General features: G+C 38.8%; 1 protein-coding gene across 1 annotated transcript in view; it reads left to right on the forward strand.

Annotated features, from left to right (window-relative positions):
* The window catches only part of LOC119583452 (ATP-dependent RNA helicase TDRD9-like), a 27,106-nt gene continuing 7,177 nt past the window's right edge, over positions 1-19,929 (forward strand). The window contains 20 exon segments of the mRNA XM_037931937.1: positions 1-83; positions 5,573-5,649; positions 5,823-5,978; positions 7,712-7,903; positions 8,080-8,268; positions 8,270-8,302; positions 10,135-10,338; positions 10,448-10,618; positions 11,017-11,159; positions 11,281-11,364; positions 11,611-11,753; positions 11,907-12,073; positions 15,525-15,689; positions 16,060-16,222; positions 16,618-16,745; positions 16,892-17,101; positions 17,572-17,789; positions 17,975-18,127; positions 18,265-18,463; positions 19,408-19,653. Of these exon segments, the coding sequence (XP_037787865.1) occupies positions 5,575-5,649; positions 5,823-5,978; positions 7,712-7,903; positions 8,080-8,268; positions 8,270-8,302; positions 10,135-10,338; positions 10,448-10,618; positions 11,017-11,159; positions 11,281-11,364; positions 11,611-11,753; positions 11,907-12,073; positions 15,525-15,689; positions 16,060-16,222; positions 16,618-16,745; positions 16,892-17,101; positions 17,572-17,789; positions 17,975-18,127; positions 18,265-18,463; positions 19,408-19,653 (3,039 nt within the window). The 5' untranslated portion in view covers positions 1-83; positions 5,573-5,574.

Raw genomic sequence — 19,929 nt, forward strand, 5'->3', positions numbered from 1 at the left:
AAAACGTCTCTCTCTTTCTCTCTCTCTCTCTCTCTCTCTCTACGGATTCTCGAACGATTAAAGTTTGCCTTGGTTGAGTGAGGGTAAGTTCACTCCAGTGCACTTTAATTTCGAGTACGTGAGGTCAGGCCGTGGGTGGATCCTTACCCGAGAAATAGTTTGGGGAAGAAGGGCCGGGAAGGTGGATATGTAATCATCAATTGAAATTTCAGGCGTTTGAGTGTTAGTTGTAGATCATTTACGTATGGTAGAGAGGTACATGTTCATAATGCATTAACGAGGCCACTGAATACTTATTTTTTTTTTATTTCCCTTTACCTCCTCTGAATAAAATAAATGCCTCGCCGGAATTTCAATGAACAGCATTTGTATCATTGCAGTGCCAGGTTCGTATCAGAGGAGGCTCTCTCCTCTTCTCTCCTTTCTCGTCTCCTCTTCCGCCTTTCTCTCCACTTTTTCCTCTTTCTTCTCTCTTCTCTACTCTCTCTCCTCTCTTCTCTCTCCTCTCTTCTCTCTCCTCTCTTCTCTCTCCTCTCTTCTCTCTCCTCTCTTCTCTCTTCTCCTCTCTTCTCCCCCCTCCTCTCCTCTCCTCTCCTCTCCTCTCCTCTCCTCTCCTCTACTCTCCTCTACTCTACTCTACTCTACTCTCTCCTCCAATCTTCTCTCCTCCAATCCTCTCCTCTGTCTGTCTGTCTCTTTCTTTCTTTCTTTCTTTCTTTCTTATCTTCGTCCTTTCTTCTCCTCTCTTCTCTCTCTCTTCCCTCTCATCTCTCTCTCTTCTCTCCTCTCTCTTTCTCTTTCTCTTTCTCTCCCTCACTCACATCTCTCTCTCTCTCTCTCGCATCTCATCTCTTCTCTTTTCTGTCTCTCTCTCTCTCTCTCTTATCTCTCACTCTCTCTTATCTCTCACTCTCTCTTTCTCTCTCTCTCCTCTTCCCTCCCTCCTCCCTCCCTCCCTTCCCTCCCTCCTTCCCTCCCCTCCCCCCCCTATCCCTCCCCCCCTCCTCTCTCTCTCTCTCTCTCTCATCTCTCTCTCCTCTCCTCTCTCTCTCTCTCTCGTCTTTCTTTCTTTCCCTCTCTCTTTCTTTCTCTCCCTCTCTCTTTTTTCTCCCCCCCACCCCCCTTCCCCCCCCTCTCATCTTTCTTTCTCATCCCTCTCTCTTTCTTCTCCCTCTCCCTCTCTCTCTCTCTCTCCTCTGTCATCTCTCTCATCTCCTCTCTCTTCTCTCTCTCACTCGTCTCCTCTCTCTCTCTCTCTCTCACTCTCTCTCTCTCTTTCTTTTCTTTCTCTCCCTCTTCCTCTTTCTTTCTCTCCCTCTTCATCTTTCTCTCTCTCCCCTCTCCTCTCCCTCCTCCCCCCCCCTCGCTCCCATCTCTCTCTCCTCTCTCTCTCTCTCTCTCTCCCATCAGCCCCTCTCTCTTCTCCTCTCTCTCTCTCTCCTCTGCCGCTCTCTCTCTCTCTCTCCATAGTCTCCTTCCTCTCCCCTCTCTCTTTCTTTTCTCTTCCCTCTGTCTTTCTCTCCCCTCTCTTTCTCTCTCTCTCACAGATCTTCTCTCTTCTCTCCAAAACTCCTCTCCTCTCTCTCTCGTTCTCTCTCACTTTCTCTTGTCTTCTATTCTGGCTCTTTCTTTCTCTTTTCTTCTCTTTCTTTTCTCTTTTCTTTCTCTTTCTTTCTCTCTTTCTTTCCCTCTTTTTCTTTCTCTCTCTTTCTTTTCTCGCACTTTCTCTCTCTTTCTCTCTCTCTCCATCTCTCTCTCCATCTCTCTCCTCCATCTCTCTTTCTCTCTTTCTTTCTCTTTCTCTTTCTCTTTCCCTCTCTCATCTCTCTCTCTCTCTCTTCCCCCCTCCCCCCCTCCCCCTCTCTCTCTCTCTTTCTCTCTTTCTCTTCTCTCTCTCTTCTTTGTCCGCTTTTCTTTCCTCTTCTCTCTCGTCTCTTTCTCTTTTTCTCTCTCTTTCCTTCTCTTTCTCTCTCTCCAATCTCTCTCTTCCTTCTCTCTCCTCTCTTCTCTCTCTCTCTCTCTCCTCCTCTCTCTCATCTCTATCTCTCTCTCTCTCATCCCCCTCTTCTTCTCCTCTCTCTCTCCTCTCTTTCTCTCTTTCTCCAAACAATACGCGCCGAATTCCCTCCCATTCTTTGCTCCTCTTCTTTCCTCTCTCTTCTTTCTTTCTTCTTTTTCTTTCTTTCTTTTCTTTCTTTTCTTTCTCTCTCTCTCTCTCTTCTCGGTCTCTCTTCTCTCTCTCACTCTCTCCTCTTCCTCTCTCGCTCGTCTCTCCCCTCTCTCTCTCTCTCTCTCTCATCTCTTTCTCTTTCTTTCTTCTCTTTATCTTATCTCTTTCTTTCTCTTTCTTTCGTCTTTTCTTCTCTTTCTCTCTCTCGCTTTCTCTCTCTCTCCTCTCTCTCTCTCTTTTCCTCTCTCTCTCTTAAATCTTTCTCTCTCTCTCTCTCTCTCTCTCCCTCTCTCATCTCTCCCTCTCTCATCTCTCCCTCTCTCTCTCTCACCTCTCTCTCTCTCCCCTCTCCTCTTTCTCTCTCTCTCCTCTCTCTCTTCCTCTTTTCTCTCCTCTGTCTTTCTTTCTTCCTCTCTTCTCTCTCTCTCTCTCTCGTTCAAGTCGTCCTCTCTCTCATCCGTCCTTCTTCTCTCTCTCTCTCTCTCTCCGTTTTCTCTCTCTCTCTCCTCTGTTTCTCTCTCTCTCTGTTTCTTCCTCTCTCCATCTGGTTTCTCTATCTCTCCGTTTCTCTCGTCTCTCCTCTCCTCTCTCTCTCCCTCCCTCTCTCTCTCCTCTCTCGTCTCTCGCTCTCGTCTCTCTCTCTCATAACTCTCTCCCTCTCCTTTCTCTCTCTCTCTTCTCTCTCTCTCTCTCTCTCTCTCTCTTTCTCTCTCTGTTTTCTGTTCTCTCTCTCTCTCTCGGTCTCTCGTCCTCTCCTCTTCTCTCCTCTCTCACTCTCTCACTCTCTCTCTCTTTCTCTCTCTTTTTCTGTTTTTCTCTCTCTCTCTCTCTTTCTTTCTGTTTTCTCTTCTGTTTCTCTTTCTGTCTCTCTCTCTTTCTTTCTCCTTTTCTCTCTCTCTCTTTCTCTTTCTTTTGGGTCTCTCTCCTCTCTCTCTCTCTCTCTCCTCTCTCTCATCTCAGCTCTCCTCTCATCTTCTCTCTCTTTCCTCTCTCTCTCTCTTTTTCCCTCCCTCTCTCTCTCTCTCTCATCTCTTCTCTCTCTCTCTCATTCATCTCTCTCTCCTCAATCTCTCTTCTTCTCTCTCGTCTCTCCTCATCTCTCTCTCTTTCTTATCCTCTTCTCTCTCTCTCTCTTTCTTTCTCTCTCTCTCTCTCTCTTTCCTTCTCTCTCTCGTTTTCGCTCTCTCTCGTCTCTCTCTCTCTCTCCTCTCTCTTGTGTCTCTCTCGTTTCTCTCTCTCATTCATCTCCCTCTCTCTCTCTCCTCTCTCGTCTCGTCTTCTCATCGCCTCCTCTCTTCTCCTTCTCCTCTCTCTCTCTCTCTTTCTTTTCTGTTTCCTTCTTTCTTTCTGGTTTCTCTTTCTTTCTGTTTCTCTCTCTCTCTCGTCTCTCTCTCTCCTCTCTTCCTCTCTCTCTCTCTTCTCTCATCTCTCTCCTCTCTCTCATCTCTCTCGTCTCTCTCCTCTCTCTCTCTCTCTCTCTCTCCTCTCTCTCTCTCTCCTCTCCTCTCTCTCTATATATATTATTATATTATATATATATATATATATATATAATTATATATCTTCTCCTCTCGTCTCTCTCTCTCTTCTTTCCTCTCTCTCTCATCTCTCTCTCTTTCTTCCTTTCTTTTCTCAGTCTCTCCTCTCTTCTCTCTCTCCCTTCATCTCTCCTCTCTCTCTCTCTATCCTCTCTCTCTCTCCTCACTCTCTCTCTCCTCTCTTCTCTCTCTCTCTCTCTCTGTTTTCTCTTTTTTCTCTCTCTGTTTCTCTTTTTTCTCTCTCTGTTTCTCTTTTTTCTCTCTCTGTTTCTCTTTTTTTTTCTCTGTTTTCTCTTTTTTTTTTTCTCTCTCTCTTTTCTCTCTCTCTCTCTTCTCTCCTCTCCTCTCTCTCTCTCTCTCTCCTCTCTCTCTCTCACCTCTCCTCATCCTCTCTCGTCTCTCCTCTCTCTCTCTTTCCTTCTCTATCTCTCTTTCTCTCTATCTCTCTTTCTCTCTATCCTCTTTCATCTCTCTCTCTTTTCTCTCTCCTCCTCTCATTCCTCATTCTCCTTCCTTCCCTCTCTCCTCTCGTCGTCTCTCTCTCAATCTCTCGTCTCCTCTCTCTCTCTCCTCTCTCTCTCTCTTTCTTTCTCTGTCTTCTCTTTTCCCCCCCTTTTTCCCCCCCCTCTTTCATCTTTCTTTCTCTTTCCCTCTTTCTTTTTCTTTCCTCTTTCTCTTTCCTTTCATCTTTCTCTCCTCTTTCTCTCTCTCTTTCTTTCTCTCTTTTTCTCTCTCTCTCTCTCTCTCTCTCGCTCTTCTCTCTCTTCATCTCTTCTCTTCTCTCTCTCTCTCGTCTCTCTCTCTCTTTCGCTCTCTCTCTTTCTCTGTCCTCTCTCTTTTTCCCTCTGTCTCTTTCTCTCTGTCTCTTTCTTTCTGTGCTTCTCTCTCTCTCTCTCTCTCTCTGTCCTCCTCCCTCTCCTCTTTCTCTCTCTCATCTTTCTCTTTCTTTCTCTTTCTCTTTCTCTCTCTCTCTCTCTCTCTTCTCATCCTCTCTCCTCGCTCTCTCTCGGCTCCCTCTCGTCTCCTCTCTCTCTCTCTCCTCTCTCCCCCCTCTTCCTTCTCTCTCTCTCTCTCATCTTTTTCTCTCTTTTTTTTCTCTCTCTCGTCTTTTTTCTCTCTCTCTTTCTCTCCTCTCTGTACTCTCTCTCTCCTTTCTCTCTCTCTCTCTCGATCGATTTATCTCTCATCTCTCTCGTCTCTCTCTCGGCTCGGGGCTCTCCTCTCTCTCTCTCTTCTCCTCTCTCTCTCATTCTGCTCTCTCTCTCTATCTCGATCTCTCCTCGCTCTCTCGTCACTCTCACTCGCTCTTTCTCTCTCTCTCTCTCGTACAAATCATCTCTCTCTCTCTCTCTCTCTCTCTCTCTCTCTCTCCTCCTCCCTCCTCATCTCTCTTCTCTCTCTCTTCTCTCTCTCTCTCTCTCTCTCTCGTCTTCCCTCTCTTCCTTTCTCTCTCTCTCTCTCTCTCATTCTCTCTCTCTCTTTCTCTCTCTCTCTCTTTCTCTCTCTCTCTCTTCTCTCTCTCTCTCTCTCTCGTCTCTCTCTCTCGTCTTCGTCTCTCTTCATCTCTCTTCTCTCTCATTCTCTCTCTCTTCTCTCATCTCTCTCTCTCATCTTTTCCTCTCTCGTCATCTCATCTCAGTCTACTTTCTCCTCTCATACCCCCTTCCCTCCCCCCTCCCTTCTCCCCTCCCTCTCTCTCCCTCCCCTCCCCCTCCCTTTCTCTACCCCTCCCTCCCTCCCTGTCTCCCTCTGTCCTTCCCCCTTCTCCCTTCCCTCCATTATCTTCCATTCCTATTGATTGCAGACATCGTATTTTTTATTACATTTTTTTTTAGAACTTATCAGTTTACTTTTTTCTTCATAGAGATGAGTTCAAATCGCAAGTTCACAGGCTGTGTCCAGGACTATTTGGATTGGTTTAAGAACCCAGATCCACCTGAGGTAAGGATTTGGTAATGGAATAATGCCTTAATTCCAAAGATTTCTATTGCTACTGTTTTTATGTTCTAGTAACTGGGATTATTAAGTTTTAGATGTTTTTAATGAATTATAGGGGAAGAGGAGGAGGTAGTAATCTCACATGTACATTTTTTTCTCTTCCTTTCAATGAACAGCCTATTGTCATCCCAGATTGTCAGAGTCATGATGATGGAGCTTTAGCCAAGGAGTATGAACGTTCTTGCCAACTTCCTGTCCCTTCGTACTTAAAGTACAATCAGGGAGCGGATTATGCCAGAAAATATCAAGATGACCTTTTACAAGAGTATGAGGTTAGTGGAATAATCATGTTAATGTTCTGTACGTGAATGAAGGTAAATTCATGCATGATTTTGTTTAGCTACCTTGTTCTTAAAGTGTTCTGTGAACACATCCCATTTTGCTAGAAGACTCCTAAAATATTACTCACAAACAGTAGTATATGGCCTATCACTGTAAATGAGTTTGATTGAAGCATAATGGTTTACCTATTGATTTAATATTTTTCTTGATTTCAGATTGTTACAATTTAAATAGATAGTGTGTAAATGTGCTTGTAATTTTACATATCTCTGGACTTGGGTGATGTTAAAATTGAAAGTTAGAAAAAGCATTTAGCCACCCACATGGTATGAAATACTTTATTTTATTTTGAGCTGAAGAAATTGCTTTCTAGGCAGCTTTTGCTGTCTCCCCTAAACCCACATGTAGCCAGATAGTTGGAGCAATATTTTGATAGGGATGAATGATTGGCATGGGAGTGACTCCACCCAAAAACTAAAACTCCCCTAAAACTCTTCCAGCAGCAAGGGATATGCTTCCTTTAAGTAATGGCTCCATAAGTAATGCCTCTGCCATTACTTATGGACCCAAGTACGAGAATCTTATATCTGTCCACAAGTCCTGTAAATGCTTTTTCATATTTGTAATTCAACAAAAGAGACACCTGTAGTTATGAGAGAAATAGAAGAATTTCCATGTTTGAAGAAGTGTGGATGGAAAATGACTTTGCTTGCTTATATTTTACTGTTTTCTGTAGAACAGTCTTCATACTCAACAATTATGTAAATTAAAACAATTGAAAGCATTAGTGTTTTTTTTTGGACTGGCAAAAACTGTCCGTATGATAGTGAGATTTGGATAAGAATTTTTTTTGTTTTTATTTTGGAACACATATTTTAAAGAAAAGGAAAAAAAATGGTATGTGTTAATACACATATACAATATGTAAGCCAAAACATTGCTATCATATGCCTATACAATCTGTGTCTGAGGTAAAACATTGCTGTCAGCATATATAATATTTGAAAGTCCTTCCTCCAGTCCTTAAACAGCTGCACTAGTTTGCCTTGCAATATTACTTGTCAGAAGCCCTAATTAGAAGCATGCTGTCATGTAGTGTATGTGTTTTGGACATCTCTAGGGATGTTAGGAGAGGGGGGGGGGCACCCTGTTCAAACCTGTCACTTACATGTCAATCACTCATCATCATCATCAAGGGGCTAACGCCGATGGGGGCGCATGGCTGCATCCACCCTTCGCTTCCAGCCACGAGGATCCCTAGAGGCGAGTCTCCAGGCAGGCACACGGCCCATCTCTAATTCCTCGCGACAGGTCTCGTCGAGCTGCCCAAGTCATGAACTCCTAGGTTGTCCCACAGGTCTCCTCCACCCAGGGTTGTCTCGCAGGGAGACAACCTGATGGGCAGGGTCGTCCACAGGGAAGGAGCTAGGTGGCCATATAGCCTGAGTTGGCGATCCCGGATTATGCAAGTAATAGGTCCCATGCCAGTCTCACGGTGTAACTGCCGGTTGAACACGTGGTCGTGCCAACTGTATTATGTCAATCACTCATGCTTATTAACCAATTCACAATGACTGATGTCCTGTCATGTCATGGTCAGAACATCACTTACTCCAGGATAAGTATCCATCATGTCATGTTCAGATGCAGAGAGGGTGCCATTGACACTTAATGAATGTCTCCAGGTAGTATGGCTGACGGATTGTGTATCATTCTCCAACAGAGACGTGTTGAACATGAAGGAAAGCTCTGTAAGGAAAGATTTAGAATGACAGACATAGAGGAAGACACATTTACAGCAACCATGTTAACTGCTGAAGATGAGGATACACAGAAGACTCAAGTGTATTTGCAATATGATTTCTCCAAAAGAAATCATCAGTCGGCTCTTCCAGTTTTCAATGCACGCAAAGAGGTAAGCAGCATCGTGTCACTTGTCATTTTATGTCTACATTGTGTATAGAAATTATCAGGACTAGTGCCAAACAAACTAAATGATGATACATAACCTTTGAATTGAGTTTTGAATAGTCAATATATTCAGGTATATGGTCATGTTCCATGATGATTTTAAAAAGATCTATTTAACAGGTTCTGGCAAAAATTGAAGAACATCAAGTTGTGATAATAGGTGGAGAAACAGGTAGTGGCAAATCAACTCAAGTTCCTCAGTTTATCTTAGATGATGCTGTTGAAAAACATCAGCACTGTAACATAATAGTCACTCAGCCTCGAAAAATTGCAGCAACATCTCTGGCTCGTCGGGTTTGCAGAGAAAGAGGGGTGGCAACTAGGCAAGATTGTCGGCTACCAGGTACCTACAGATCTACTAAATATATTTACCAATTATGTGACATGTTCCAAACAAGACTGAAAATTACAGACTTAGCTGAGGGCTATTAGATGTACTGGGAGTGATATATGAGATAGATAATGGTGTGTGTATAGTAGAATATATAGAATAGATAGATATAAGATAATATGATAGAGGGGGGTGGATAGAGAGAGATATATAAGAGAGGTGGGTGTGAGAGATGAGAGAGATAGATAATAGAGATAGATATAGAGAGATAGTAAGATAGAGAGAGACAGACAAAATATATATATATATATATATAGACTATAATAGCATATAGAGATATATAATAGATATAGAGAGAGAGAGAGATATAATGATATAGAGAGAGATATATAGAGAAAGAGAGTAGAGAGTATGATATATGATATAGATAGAAGTAAGATATGAGATATATAGTAGAGAGTATATATATAGAGAATATATAGAAAGAGATATATATATAAGAATACAGTAATAAATATATAGATAATAGATGATAGAGTATATGATAGATAATAATATATAACAGGTAGATAATATATAGAGATAATAGTGAAGATATAGATAGTATAGATAAATATATAGATATATAGAATGTATATGATATATATGATATTAGTATATATAGAAGTATAGATATATATATATATAGATATAATATATAATATATATATAGATATATATATGATATATATATATCATATATATATAATAAATATTATATATATATATATTAGAATATATATAAGTTATGATATATCATATATAGTATAATACATATATATATATATATATATATATATATATATATATAGATAGTATATATATATACAATATATAATATATATACTATATATTATATATATATATATATAGATATATATATACTAAATATATATATAATATATATATAATATATATATATTATACACAAAATTATATATATATATATATATATATATAGTATATACATATATACATATATATACATATATATAATATATTAATATATATTATATATATAATGTAATATATATATATGTATATATATATATATATAAAATGATATATATATGTATATATGTGTATATATATATTATATATTATATATATATATTGTATATTATGATATATATATGTATATATATATATGTATATATATATATATATTATGTTTATATTAATATTATATGATATATATATATAAAAATATATATTTTATTTTTAATATTATATATATATAATATATGGTTATATATATATGTGATATATTTTATTATATTAGGAAAATTTTTGTATATTTTGAATATTATATTTATATTATTATTAAATTATATATAAAATTATATATGTAAAATTTTTAATTATATATTATTATGATATTATAATTATATGTATATATATGATATTATATATATATGTATATATATATATGTATATATATGTATATATATGTATATATATGTATATATATATATATATATATATATATATATATATATATTAATACATATATACATACTTACATATATCCAAGACCTTTGCCAACATAAAAGATTTTGCATTTATTGAATTCTTGGGGCAAAATTGTTTCCAATGTTATTTATAACACATTCATTTGTACCTCTGTTGGTCTAGCTAGCACTTTGATATTGATTATCAATTCTACTTTTGTTTATGTACTCATAAGATTGTGTTAAAATTGCTTCAAGGTAGCAAAATTCTTTAACAATTTTTATTTTTTTTCCATTTAATGTATAGGAGTTGCTCATGATTGTAGATGTTTTGAAGGAATTCCATAATTGCAGGTTGGTTTGGACAATTGCACGGATGCAGACACCAGGCTTTCCTATGTTACCACAGAAGTTTTGGTACAAAAGTTGATACACAGGGGAAGTCTTGATGCATATACTCATATTGTATTAGATGAGGTGCACGAAAGGGATCAGCATACCGACTTTGCATTACTAATAGTCAAAAAGTTGCTGTATACGGTTTCCAGAAATGTGAAGGTAAAGTTCCAAAGAAAATGTTTCCTTAGTCTGTGTTTCAGAAATCTCCTGTATCTTTTTATTTACTTTTATTGCTAATCACTGAGATAATTTTCTCGTTCCTCCGCAGGTGATTCTGATGTCAGCAACCATTGACACTTCCAAATTTGCCAATTATTTTTCAACTCCTGTAATGGGAAACCTTGTCCCAGCACCAGTTGTGTCTGTGGGGGACAATACTATGTTCAAAATTCAATTTTATTATTTAGAATCCCTTAGTGTTATTTGCAGGAACAACCCCGTAAGTTTACTTTTTTTTCTCTGTTAAGAGCTCTTCGTTTTCAATGTATTGCATGGGTGAATGGAATTGTAGTTTGAATTTAATTTTCTTTGACATCACTACTTTCTTCACAATGCAAGGATGTTTATTTTTATTACCTGAAAGTAGCCTAAGCTTATTGGAGAGTCTCAGATTGAGATAGCACAACAAATAGAGATAGTAATATATGCAATGAAGGGCATTTAATTGTTTCGTAGAAAAGATTAGTTCCTGTTCAAAGATGAGTAAAATTACAATATTTACTAACAAAGCAAATAAATGCAAATGAGAAACATTGAACATTAATGGAAGATAGTTAAATTATTTTATAATAATACTATCACATATTTTAAGGAATTGCAATTGATTTTCCCATTCAGTCAGTGCTGCCATCTATACTACCTGAAGATCCAGGTATTTCTGAAAATATGTTCAAATTAGCTTGTGAAATAGTAAAATGCTTTGACCATGTTGAAAGGCAAGAAGAAGGAATCCGATCTACTGCTGAATTTGTAAAGAGAAGGTGCGTCGGAGTGATAACTGTTCTGAATTGTGTAAGAAAATGGAAATAGGAGAACTCTTAGAATGTCTAATATTGACAAATTAAAGTACGTTTTCTATAATCTAACTTGTTTCCTTTCCAGGGGAGCTGTTTTGATTTTCTTACCTGGCTTAGCAGAGATTGAGAAGTTAATCAACTTACTCAGCAGTGACTCTACAGCTAACCAGTAAGCACCATAGGCTTGGATATAGAGGGAATAGAGCTATTGGTGTGAAGACTTGGTAAAGCTGAAGATGTATGGCATGTGGGAAATGGATGCAAAAATGGAAAATTTAAATCCCAAAGCTAGTTGGACAAAAGTGATTACATTTGATTATAAAGATTTACCATACAATTTGGCAAGTAATCTTTGATTTTGACTTTGTATTAAGTTTGTCTATTGTGATTGATTCTGTCTCTTGATGCTGCACAGGTGGATGTTGTATCCTCTCCATTCTTCTATCACACAAGAGGAGCAACAGAGGGTTTTTGCAGTTCCTCCTGTAGGATTCAGAAAAGTTATTCTTTCAACAAACATTGCAGAAAGTTCCATTACTGTACCTGATATAAAGTATGGTAATGAAATAGCCTTATTATCTATATTTTGTTTTTGAGAGATTTGTTCTCCTGTGGTAATAGTGCTTTTTTCTTTTCATTTCCCTTTCCAAGCAGGGGCTATGTATTCACTGTCTTATTTTGAACATTTTGTGGTGTTTTTTTTTTTTTTAGTGATTGACTTCTGCTTAACCAAACAACTAAGTTGTGACCAAGTGACCAATTACACATCCCTCAAACTGGCTTGGGCTTCACAAGCATCCTGTAAGCAGCGGGCTGGTAGAGCAGGGAGGGTGTCCGCTGGAAGAGTCTATCGTCTTGTGCCAGCAGAATTTTTTTCGGTCAGTGTATATTTTATTATTATTGTTATCATTATTATTATTGTTATTATTATTATTGTTTTTATTATTATTATTATTATCATTATTATTATTATTATTATTATTATTATTATGATGATGATGATGATGATGCAAAAATAAGTGTATTTTAGTAATCATTTTCCAAAAGTTTACACTTGTTTCATCTCAAGAAACATACCAAAATGGATCATACCAAGAGAGAGACAACATAGACAAACATAATGTAACATAATATTGATTATTACAGTCATTTTCTATTCCCCCCCAAGTCTTGATTTTTTATATAGGATTTGCAGTAGTCTCTGAGTATGTAAATACTAAATTCAAGAAATGAAAAGAATAGAGTTGAATTGTTATCATTGTCTTGACATGCTGTGGGTATCCACTATATATCTATCAAACAAAGTGATATTAGGGTGAAAGGAAAACCACTGATTGGCTCACATTATCCACATATCATTTGATTTGCAAAAAAACTTTATATCATAAATCATATTGAGAGAGATGACCAATGTTTATGATATAATTGATATAATCAGTAACTGCTGTTCTTCAGAGTTCTGTTTAACCCTTATTTGCTGGTTGCCATCCTATGCCAATGGCTAAGGAAGGACAAAGGGATCTCCAGGTATTGGCATGAGCCAGCAATGGCTTTGGTGCACCCAGGATGAGCTGGTGTTGATTTTGCAAATCCCCCTGCCCCTACGTAAGATCTTCCCTACCCCCTTCCACCTCTGCCTCACCATGATGGGAATTACTTCTTTTATTGCCTCTCACCCTCCCCTTTCCTTGTTCTCTCTCTCTCTCTCTCTCTCTCTCTCTCTCTCTCTCTCTCTCTCTCTCTCTCTCTCTCTCTCTCTCTCTCTCTCATATGCATGCAACTCCATTCATGGTACTGTTGGTCCATGATTTTCCTGTCTATCTGCTAAGACCATGTTGAGAGACAGGTTCGATATCTTGTAGTCCCACTTCTCAGACAGCGAGGCCTCTGGGCTGACACAGACTGTCAGCAGAAGTTGATGGCAGTGCTGGATGTCTTCAACATCCTTCAAGAAGATGATCTACGTTCCTAGAAAGAAGATTGATGAATTGCTTTGGGCATACAGGGGATGTCACCACATGTTCAATTAAACCTGACCAAGATGGCATGGTTCAGAATGAAGGTTTACCACCCATGTCAGAGTGATGGTGCTATTGCTGGCTACACCGGTGCCTTCAAGACCTACATGAGTCAAGACTGCGGTGATGTGCCTGCCAACATGAAGGTCGTCATTGACCTTATGGACCGAGCCTGTTGCTTCAAGAAGAGTTACAAGCTGTATCTGGACAACTGTTACAGGTTGCTAACACTCTACCACTACCTGCAGTTGAAGAAAATCAACACCGTGGGAACACGGTTCAGCTGAATCGCAAGTTTATGCCAAAGGACCTGAAAGTGAAGTCGTTCAGCATGATAGATAGAAAGCTAGTCAATATGCTTTCGACCATTCATGGTCCTGACATGGTTGACCTGCCCCCGAACTGCCGGGGGGAAGTCCGGGGGAATCCCCAGGTTATCCTAGACTACTGGGGAATGGAGGGGGTCAACTTATCGGACCAGTTGACATTGTCTTACTCCACTGCTAGGAAGGCCAACAAGCAGTGTCAGAATGTCTTTTACCGCTTGTTTGACATGGTGGTGGTGAATGCCTATGTGGTCCATAGTTAGGTGGGATACTCTCAACTTGAGTTCTGCTTCGAGATGATAGCTGACCTCCTTCATCAACCTTTGGCCTATGGGAGATGGGTTGACCTCCGGACCCCTCTGGACACCTCTGGTTGCTGCCCCATTGCCTCCCCACCAATGGAATGCCTCACAGCAATGCCTGCAGCAGCTGTGCCAGTATGCACCCCATGGCCATGTTCTAGTGTTCAACCCAGGGTGCAAATACTACCAGTGCTGTTACTGTTCATCCAAAATGCCAGGATTGAGATGAGCTACAAATGTCTCCGGTGTGACATTTCTTTGTGTGCAGCAGAATGTTTACCATCTGTGGCACAGCAACCGGTAACAAGGAACTACCATCATCACTGTCGGCTCTGGCAGCAGGTTACTTCAGCCACCTCCAGTAAGATAGCAGTTAATAAACATGAAAAATTAAAATCTATAGTTTTCATCTCTGTTTCATAACCTGAAAGCATTATTTTTGTCAAGGCTTATAACCATAATCGATGTCCACATCTTTCAATGAAACGCTATTTTTGAGAGTGAACTCTGAATTACATGATGAACATTAAAATTTGAAGACAAGTAAAGTCACTTTGCATTCACACAGCTCCAAAGTTGGCCTTTTCAACAGTCCTGAAAATAACAGGATATTTCTTTCTCCAATTATTATACAATGCATGATCATATTGACTTGGAAATCACTGTGTTGAGTGAGCTAAACCCACTCATGCTGGGCTGGCATCCCGGCAAAGCATGTTAGGCTCCATACCTGACCTTCAAAATCTTGAAGACAGGCATTAATATGTTTTGTCATTCGATTAAGGAATGATGATGCTACATATGGGGAAGTGCTAAATTCAATTAACTGGTCAACCTTGTCACAGTTTGAAATTGCTATATGAGAAAGTATCCAGTATAGTGACACTTGTACACTGCTCTGATAGTCTGGAAATGTGGTGAAGGATATTTCTAGTTATCATTTTTTTTGCATCTTGGTTGTAAGTAAAGACAGGTAAGTGTCACTGCTGTTCACTACCCTTTTTAATGGTATATTGCTACTGACTCTTCATCAGTTGTGCTTGCTCAATTTGAAATTTACTCACTTCAAGGTCAATATCAGGAATGAGAGAGAGAGAGAGAGAGAGAGAGAGAGGGGAGAGAGAGAGAGAGAGAGAGAGAGAGAGAGAGAGAGAGAGAGAGAGAGAGAGAGAGAGAGAGAGAGAAATGAGAATGAGAGAGAGAAAATGAGAATGAGAGAGAGAAAATGAGAATGAGAGAGAGAAAATGAGAATGAGAATGGAAAGCTGTTGGATGGTGAGTAACAGGTTAGCACCAATGAGGACAGTTACTCAAGTAATGGAAAGGCAGTGATAGAGGTTAGGAGGGGCCATGGTCAAGGGATGGCAGAAGGTTGAAGTGATTCAGAGCTACTGTGAATTTTACCTTTTTGTTTTTGTGATTGTAAATTTCCTTTGCTTTGTAAGAGAAAGAAGAGAAAAAGATCCACAAGAAATGGTTCAATTTACCCATAGTTAGTGACTTTCAAAATTGATGTAGACAAACTTATTTAAAATATTTTTATGGAGGTTTTACCTATGAAATATACACAGCATACTTAAATATAGTTGTTTTACTTCTTTTCTACTTGTCTTTGATATTTTTATATTGATTATACCATTTTTATGCTTTATATTGACTATAATATTACATTATTACTTCCAGACACTGCCTACATATGCCACACCAGAGCTATGCCGAACTCCTCTCTGTCAAATAGTCCTCAAGACCAAAATACTAAACATGGGGGAGCCACATGCTCTCTTGTCCCTTGCTCTCGACCCACCAAATTTATCAGATATACATAGAACGATTCTTACTCTCAAACAGGTAAGATTGACCAAGAAATACCTGTTAATTGTGATATGATAGAGATTGTAGTTAATGAATGCTACTTCACATTTCAAATTATTAGTTTTGCCTGGTAACACATCATTATGAAGAATGAACCATTTTTTTTTTTTTTTTATATAACTGATGCAGCAGTCACTGGTGAATGTTGTAGAAAAAGGGAGCAAGAATGAAATAGTTTCACTGCTTATTAAGTGTATATTCTTAACTTTGTGTGATGAAGACCAGATGCTTGAAAATATATTCATCTTGATAACATGAAACCAACTTAGATTGTTCCTATTATTATTTCAGATGGAATCTTGTGAGTCTCATATCAAGTGATGCATTCAATTTTGCAATATTACAGATGGGTGCACTTGCTGTGAAGTCCAAAGGTGTTGTATCTGGTTTGGATGGAGACTTAACATACTTGGGAAGGGTTGCTGCACACCTTCCTGTTGATCCACACCTTGCCAAATTCATAGTCATGGGATATTTGTTTGGTGTTTTAAAGGAGAGCATCATTATTGGTATGTTGATTCAGCTAAGGGCAAATTAGCTCTTCTCGGTGATTTTAGCTTGCTTTCAGTGAATTAAAGGAGTGTTGAGACAATGATAATGATAATATTGATAAGAATGATAATATAATAACTTTAAAAGTGCACAAGTGGTAGCATTGAATAGGTTGTTAAAAACCTTGCAGTTTGCACAAAAAACTGTAATCTTCTTCAGGGTATCATATGGGTGTAAAGAAATTAAACTGTAGAAACATGGACAAGGGAAGCTGATCTTACTTGCATGTGCACATAGTATATATCAAGGTGAATTTTTACATAAAACCATTGTTTAGAGGTGAAGTATTCTCATCCTTCAGTAGGCATTTCATCTTTGTACAGGCATGGTTTACATTGCCTCTCTTTTTCAGCTGCTGGACTCTCCTTGAAAAGCTTCCATGCTCGCCCCTTCCAAGATGAGCTGAATGCCTTTCTCTCCAAGGTGTCCTGGGCATATGGATCCTTCTCAGACTGCCTAGCCATATTGAACACTTACAATGTAAGAATATGAGTTTGTGCTAAGAATATAGAACTTGTCTTATTGGAAGATTTGTTGGGAAAGTATAGATAACATTGTTCAACTCTACTCAAAAAAAGAGAGTAATATTGTTTTATATAATTATTTAAAACCTTTTTAACCAATAGCTTTGGCAAAGCATGCAAATCAGAGGAGAGTTCCTGAGACCTGGAGGGAGGAAGGAGAGAGAATGGGCAAAACACAGCTATGTACAGCTTGAGGCCCTAAAGGAAGTGGATAAGTTGGTGAAGGAACTAACTCTGCGTTTAGAGAGCCAAAAAATCACCGTACGGAATCGACAGAATCCTCCAAGAGATCATCAGGCGTTCATTCTCAAGGTTGGCTATATTGATGTGCATTAGGAAGAAATTTCTGCCTCTCCCCACTCCCCCTCCCTTCTCTTCCCCTTCCCCCCTTTCTCTTCTCTTCTCTTCTCTTCCCTTCCCTTCCCTTCCCTTCCCTTCCCTTCCCTTCCCTTCTCTTCTCTTCTCTTCTCTTCTCTTCTCTTCTCTTCTCTTCTCTTCTCTCCTCTCCTCTCCTCTCCTCTCCTCTCCTCTCCTCTCCTCTCCTCTCCTCTCTCTCCTCTCCTCTCCTCTCCTCTCCTCTCCTCTCCTCTGCTGTACTCTGGTTCTACTCAGCTCTGCTCTCCTCTTGTTTTGCTCTTCTCCTTCTTCCTTCCCTTCCCTTCCCTTTCTTTGTCAGGCATTCCCCCCCCCCTCTTTTTTGTTTTTGAAGTTAAGAAAAATAATTTATCTGTTTGTTTTGGTTCATAAGTATATACTGCTGATAAATATAGCTGCCTTCTCAGATGTGCATGGCAAGTGCTTTTTTCCCGTATTACTACAAGCGCAACATATCTGACAACTATGAGAAGGAAATGTGTCGTGAACTCAATGGGCATGACCCCTTCACCACAGTGATTGTGAGTGGCCTCCCTGCAAGGTCAAATGTTCTTTATGACAGTCAGCTGAAAGAACTATTCAGAGAATGCTCACAAAACCTTGAAATTCAGTATGAAGGTAGCAAGTAAGTATATAGTTGAAGTCAATTAATGAACTTTTGATAATGATGAGTATTTTTTTTATTTGTTTATTATATATCACAAGTATGAAGCATATTTTGGGTACCTTAATTTCTTGCCAGATATGAAGTATCCTTCCTTTTTGGTGTCATTCTAAATGGGTTAATAATATTTTATAATATATTTTTAGAGCCTATGTTCAGTTTCCTCGAATGAGTCTTTCATCAACCAAGAAGGAGCACTTCCAAGATGTCCCAGGAGAAAGTCCCACCTCCATGCACCTTGCCCTGAAAATGCGGCAAGTTCCAAGAATTCAAAAGAACCTTGTGCTCAATCTGTACAGGTAAGAAGCTAATGTTTTATTTAATAAATTGTTGATTAAAATTATAAGAAAATGTCCAGATTTACCGTCTTTCTGAGTAATCATTATTTTCCAGTGGATTTGTATAATATAAATGATATTGCATTTCCTGTTTTTAGCCAAGGAGAGATTCATAAGAAAATGTCAGAAGTATTCGGAAGCACCACAAGCATGTCAGGAACAAATTTGTTCAAAGGATCCACACAGAGTCTTCTTGGGAATGCAAGACTCAGAATGGCAGACTCACATATGCAGATGTTGAGACTGCCCACCATGCCAAAGCCTTCAGATCGGACTTGGAGAGTCCATGTCACGCATGTATGTTAGTGGCATTACACTTTCTGTGTATATCAGTATGCACTATATTTCAGAAATATTGATATCTGTATACCTTTTATAAATCTGTCAATATCAATATATGTCAATCAAACAATTCTCTCTCTCTCTCTCTCTCTCTCTCTCTCTCTCTCTCTCTCTCTCTCTCTCTCTCTCTCTCTCTCTCTCTCTCTTTTCTCTCACTCATTCTCTCTCTTTATGAGCATTATATTCAGATTTAGCCTCCCTATAAACATTAGTTGCTAAATTTCACATGGCAATGTAATTCTTCCAACAAAGGCGAGTGCGGTTAAAAGACCAGAGATTATAGGCAGTATGCTTATCCCTATAAACCTGGTGACATAGTTCATTAAACCATGCTTTATCGTGTGAACAAGAATTAATAGAGAATTAATTGCTGGTTATAAACCTCATTATGTAACAAGTTCAGAGCATTAACAGGACAAGGAGCCTTATAAACATCTCTCCAAACAATGTTATCAAAAGGAAAGTCATGCAACTTTGCAACGGAGATGACTAGAATCCTAGAACCCTAGAATCCTGTAGAGGAACATCCCCAGGCCCTAATAAGATTCAATATGAGACAATAAAGCATCTTAATCATGATGCCATGATTAAGTTGCTAAAAGTGTTCAATGAAGTTTGGAAAATCTAGACTTTTTCAAACTCATGGCACTTGGCCCACATCATTTTCATATTGAAAGTAGTGGGAAATCCCAGATTTGCCATCTCTGGCCACCCAATTGCATTGACAAGTCGCTCATCCTCCCTGTAGACAGGAATAAATTTATATATTTTCCATCTATTAAAACTAGTACTCATAGATATGTTATCATATTTTAGTATTTATTTCAAGTATTAGTTTGTTTAATTTTTTTGTTTTTGTTGTTGTTTGAGTTTATAATTTTTTGAAATGGGAGTTACAGGTAGTCACTGCTGGACATTTCTGGATAGTGTCTGAGGAAACCAGTGCTTTAAAGACTCTCAACCACATACATTCAGCCATTCAGACAGCTATAGAGCAGAACCAAGCAGTCTCTATCCCTGAAAGTGAAGTCAAACCAGGGATGGTATGCCTTGCCAACTTCACAGACTCTGATGGCTTGTCCTGCTATTATAGAGCACGTGTGGATGAAGTGTATACCGGGGAAGACAATGGGGTCAGAGCTCAGGTATTTTGTCATTGTGGATCAGTTTTCATTTCCTTGGTTAATGTACACGTATTTAGGGCTGGGTTTCAGGCAGTCCACCAAGCTATTTCAGTGATGATAATAACTTCATCTACTATCTTAGTTAAAGAGTCTGGCCATGACCCTTAATTTTTCATATTGTATTAACCTTATCTACTCTGATTGAAGTTATTACTATCAGGTGATTTAGAGTATGTGCCATAAGGGGGGGGGTGGTTTAAAGGGACAGTCCAGTCTAATAACTTATAGAGGTTTAGA

The sequence above is a fragment of the Penaeus monodon genome, chromosome 17 (assembly GCF_015228065.2).
Source record: "Penaeus monodon isolate SGIC_2016 chromosome 17, NSTDA_Pmon_1, whole genome shotgun sequence".
NCBI lineage: Eukaryota > Metazoa > Arthropoda > Malacostraca > Decapoda > Penaeidae > Penaeus > Penaeus monodon.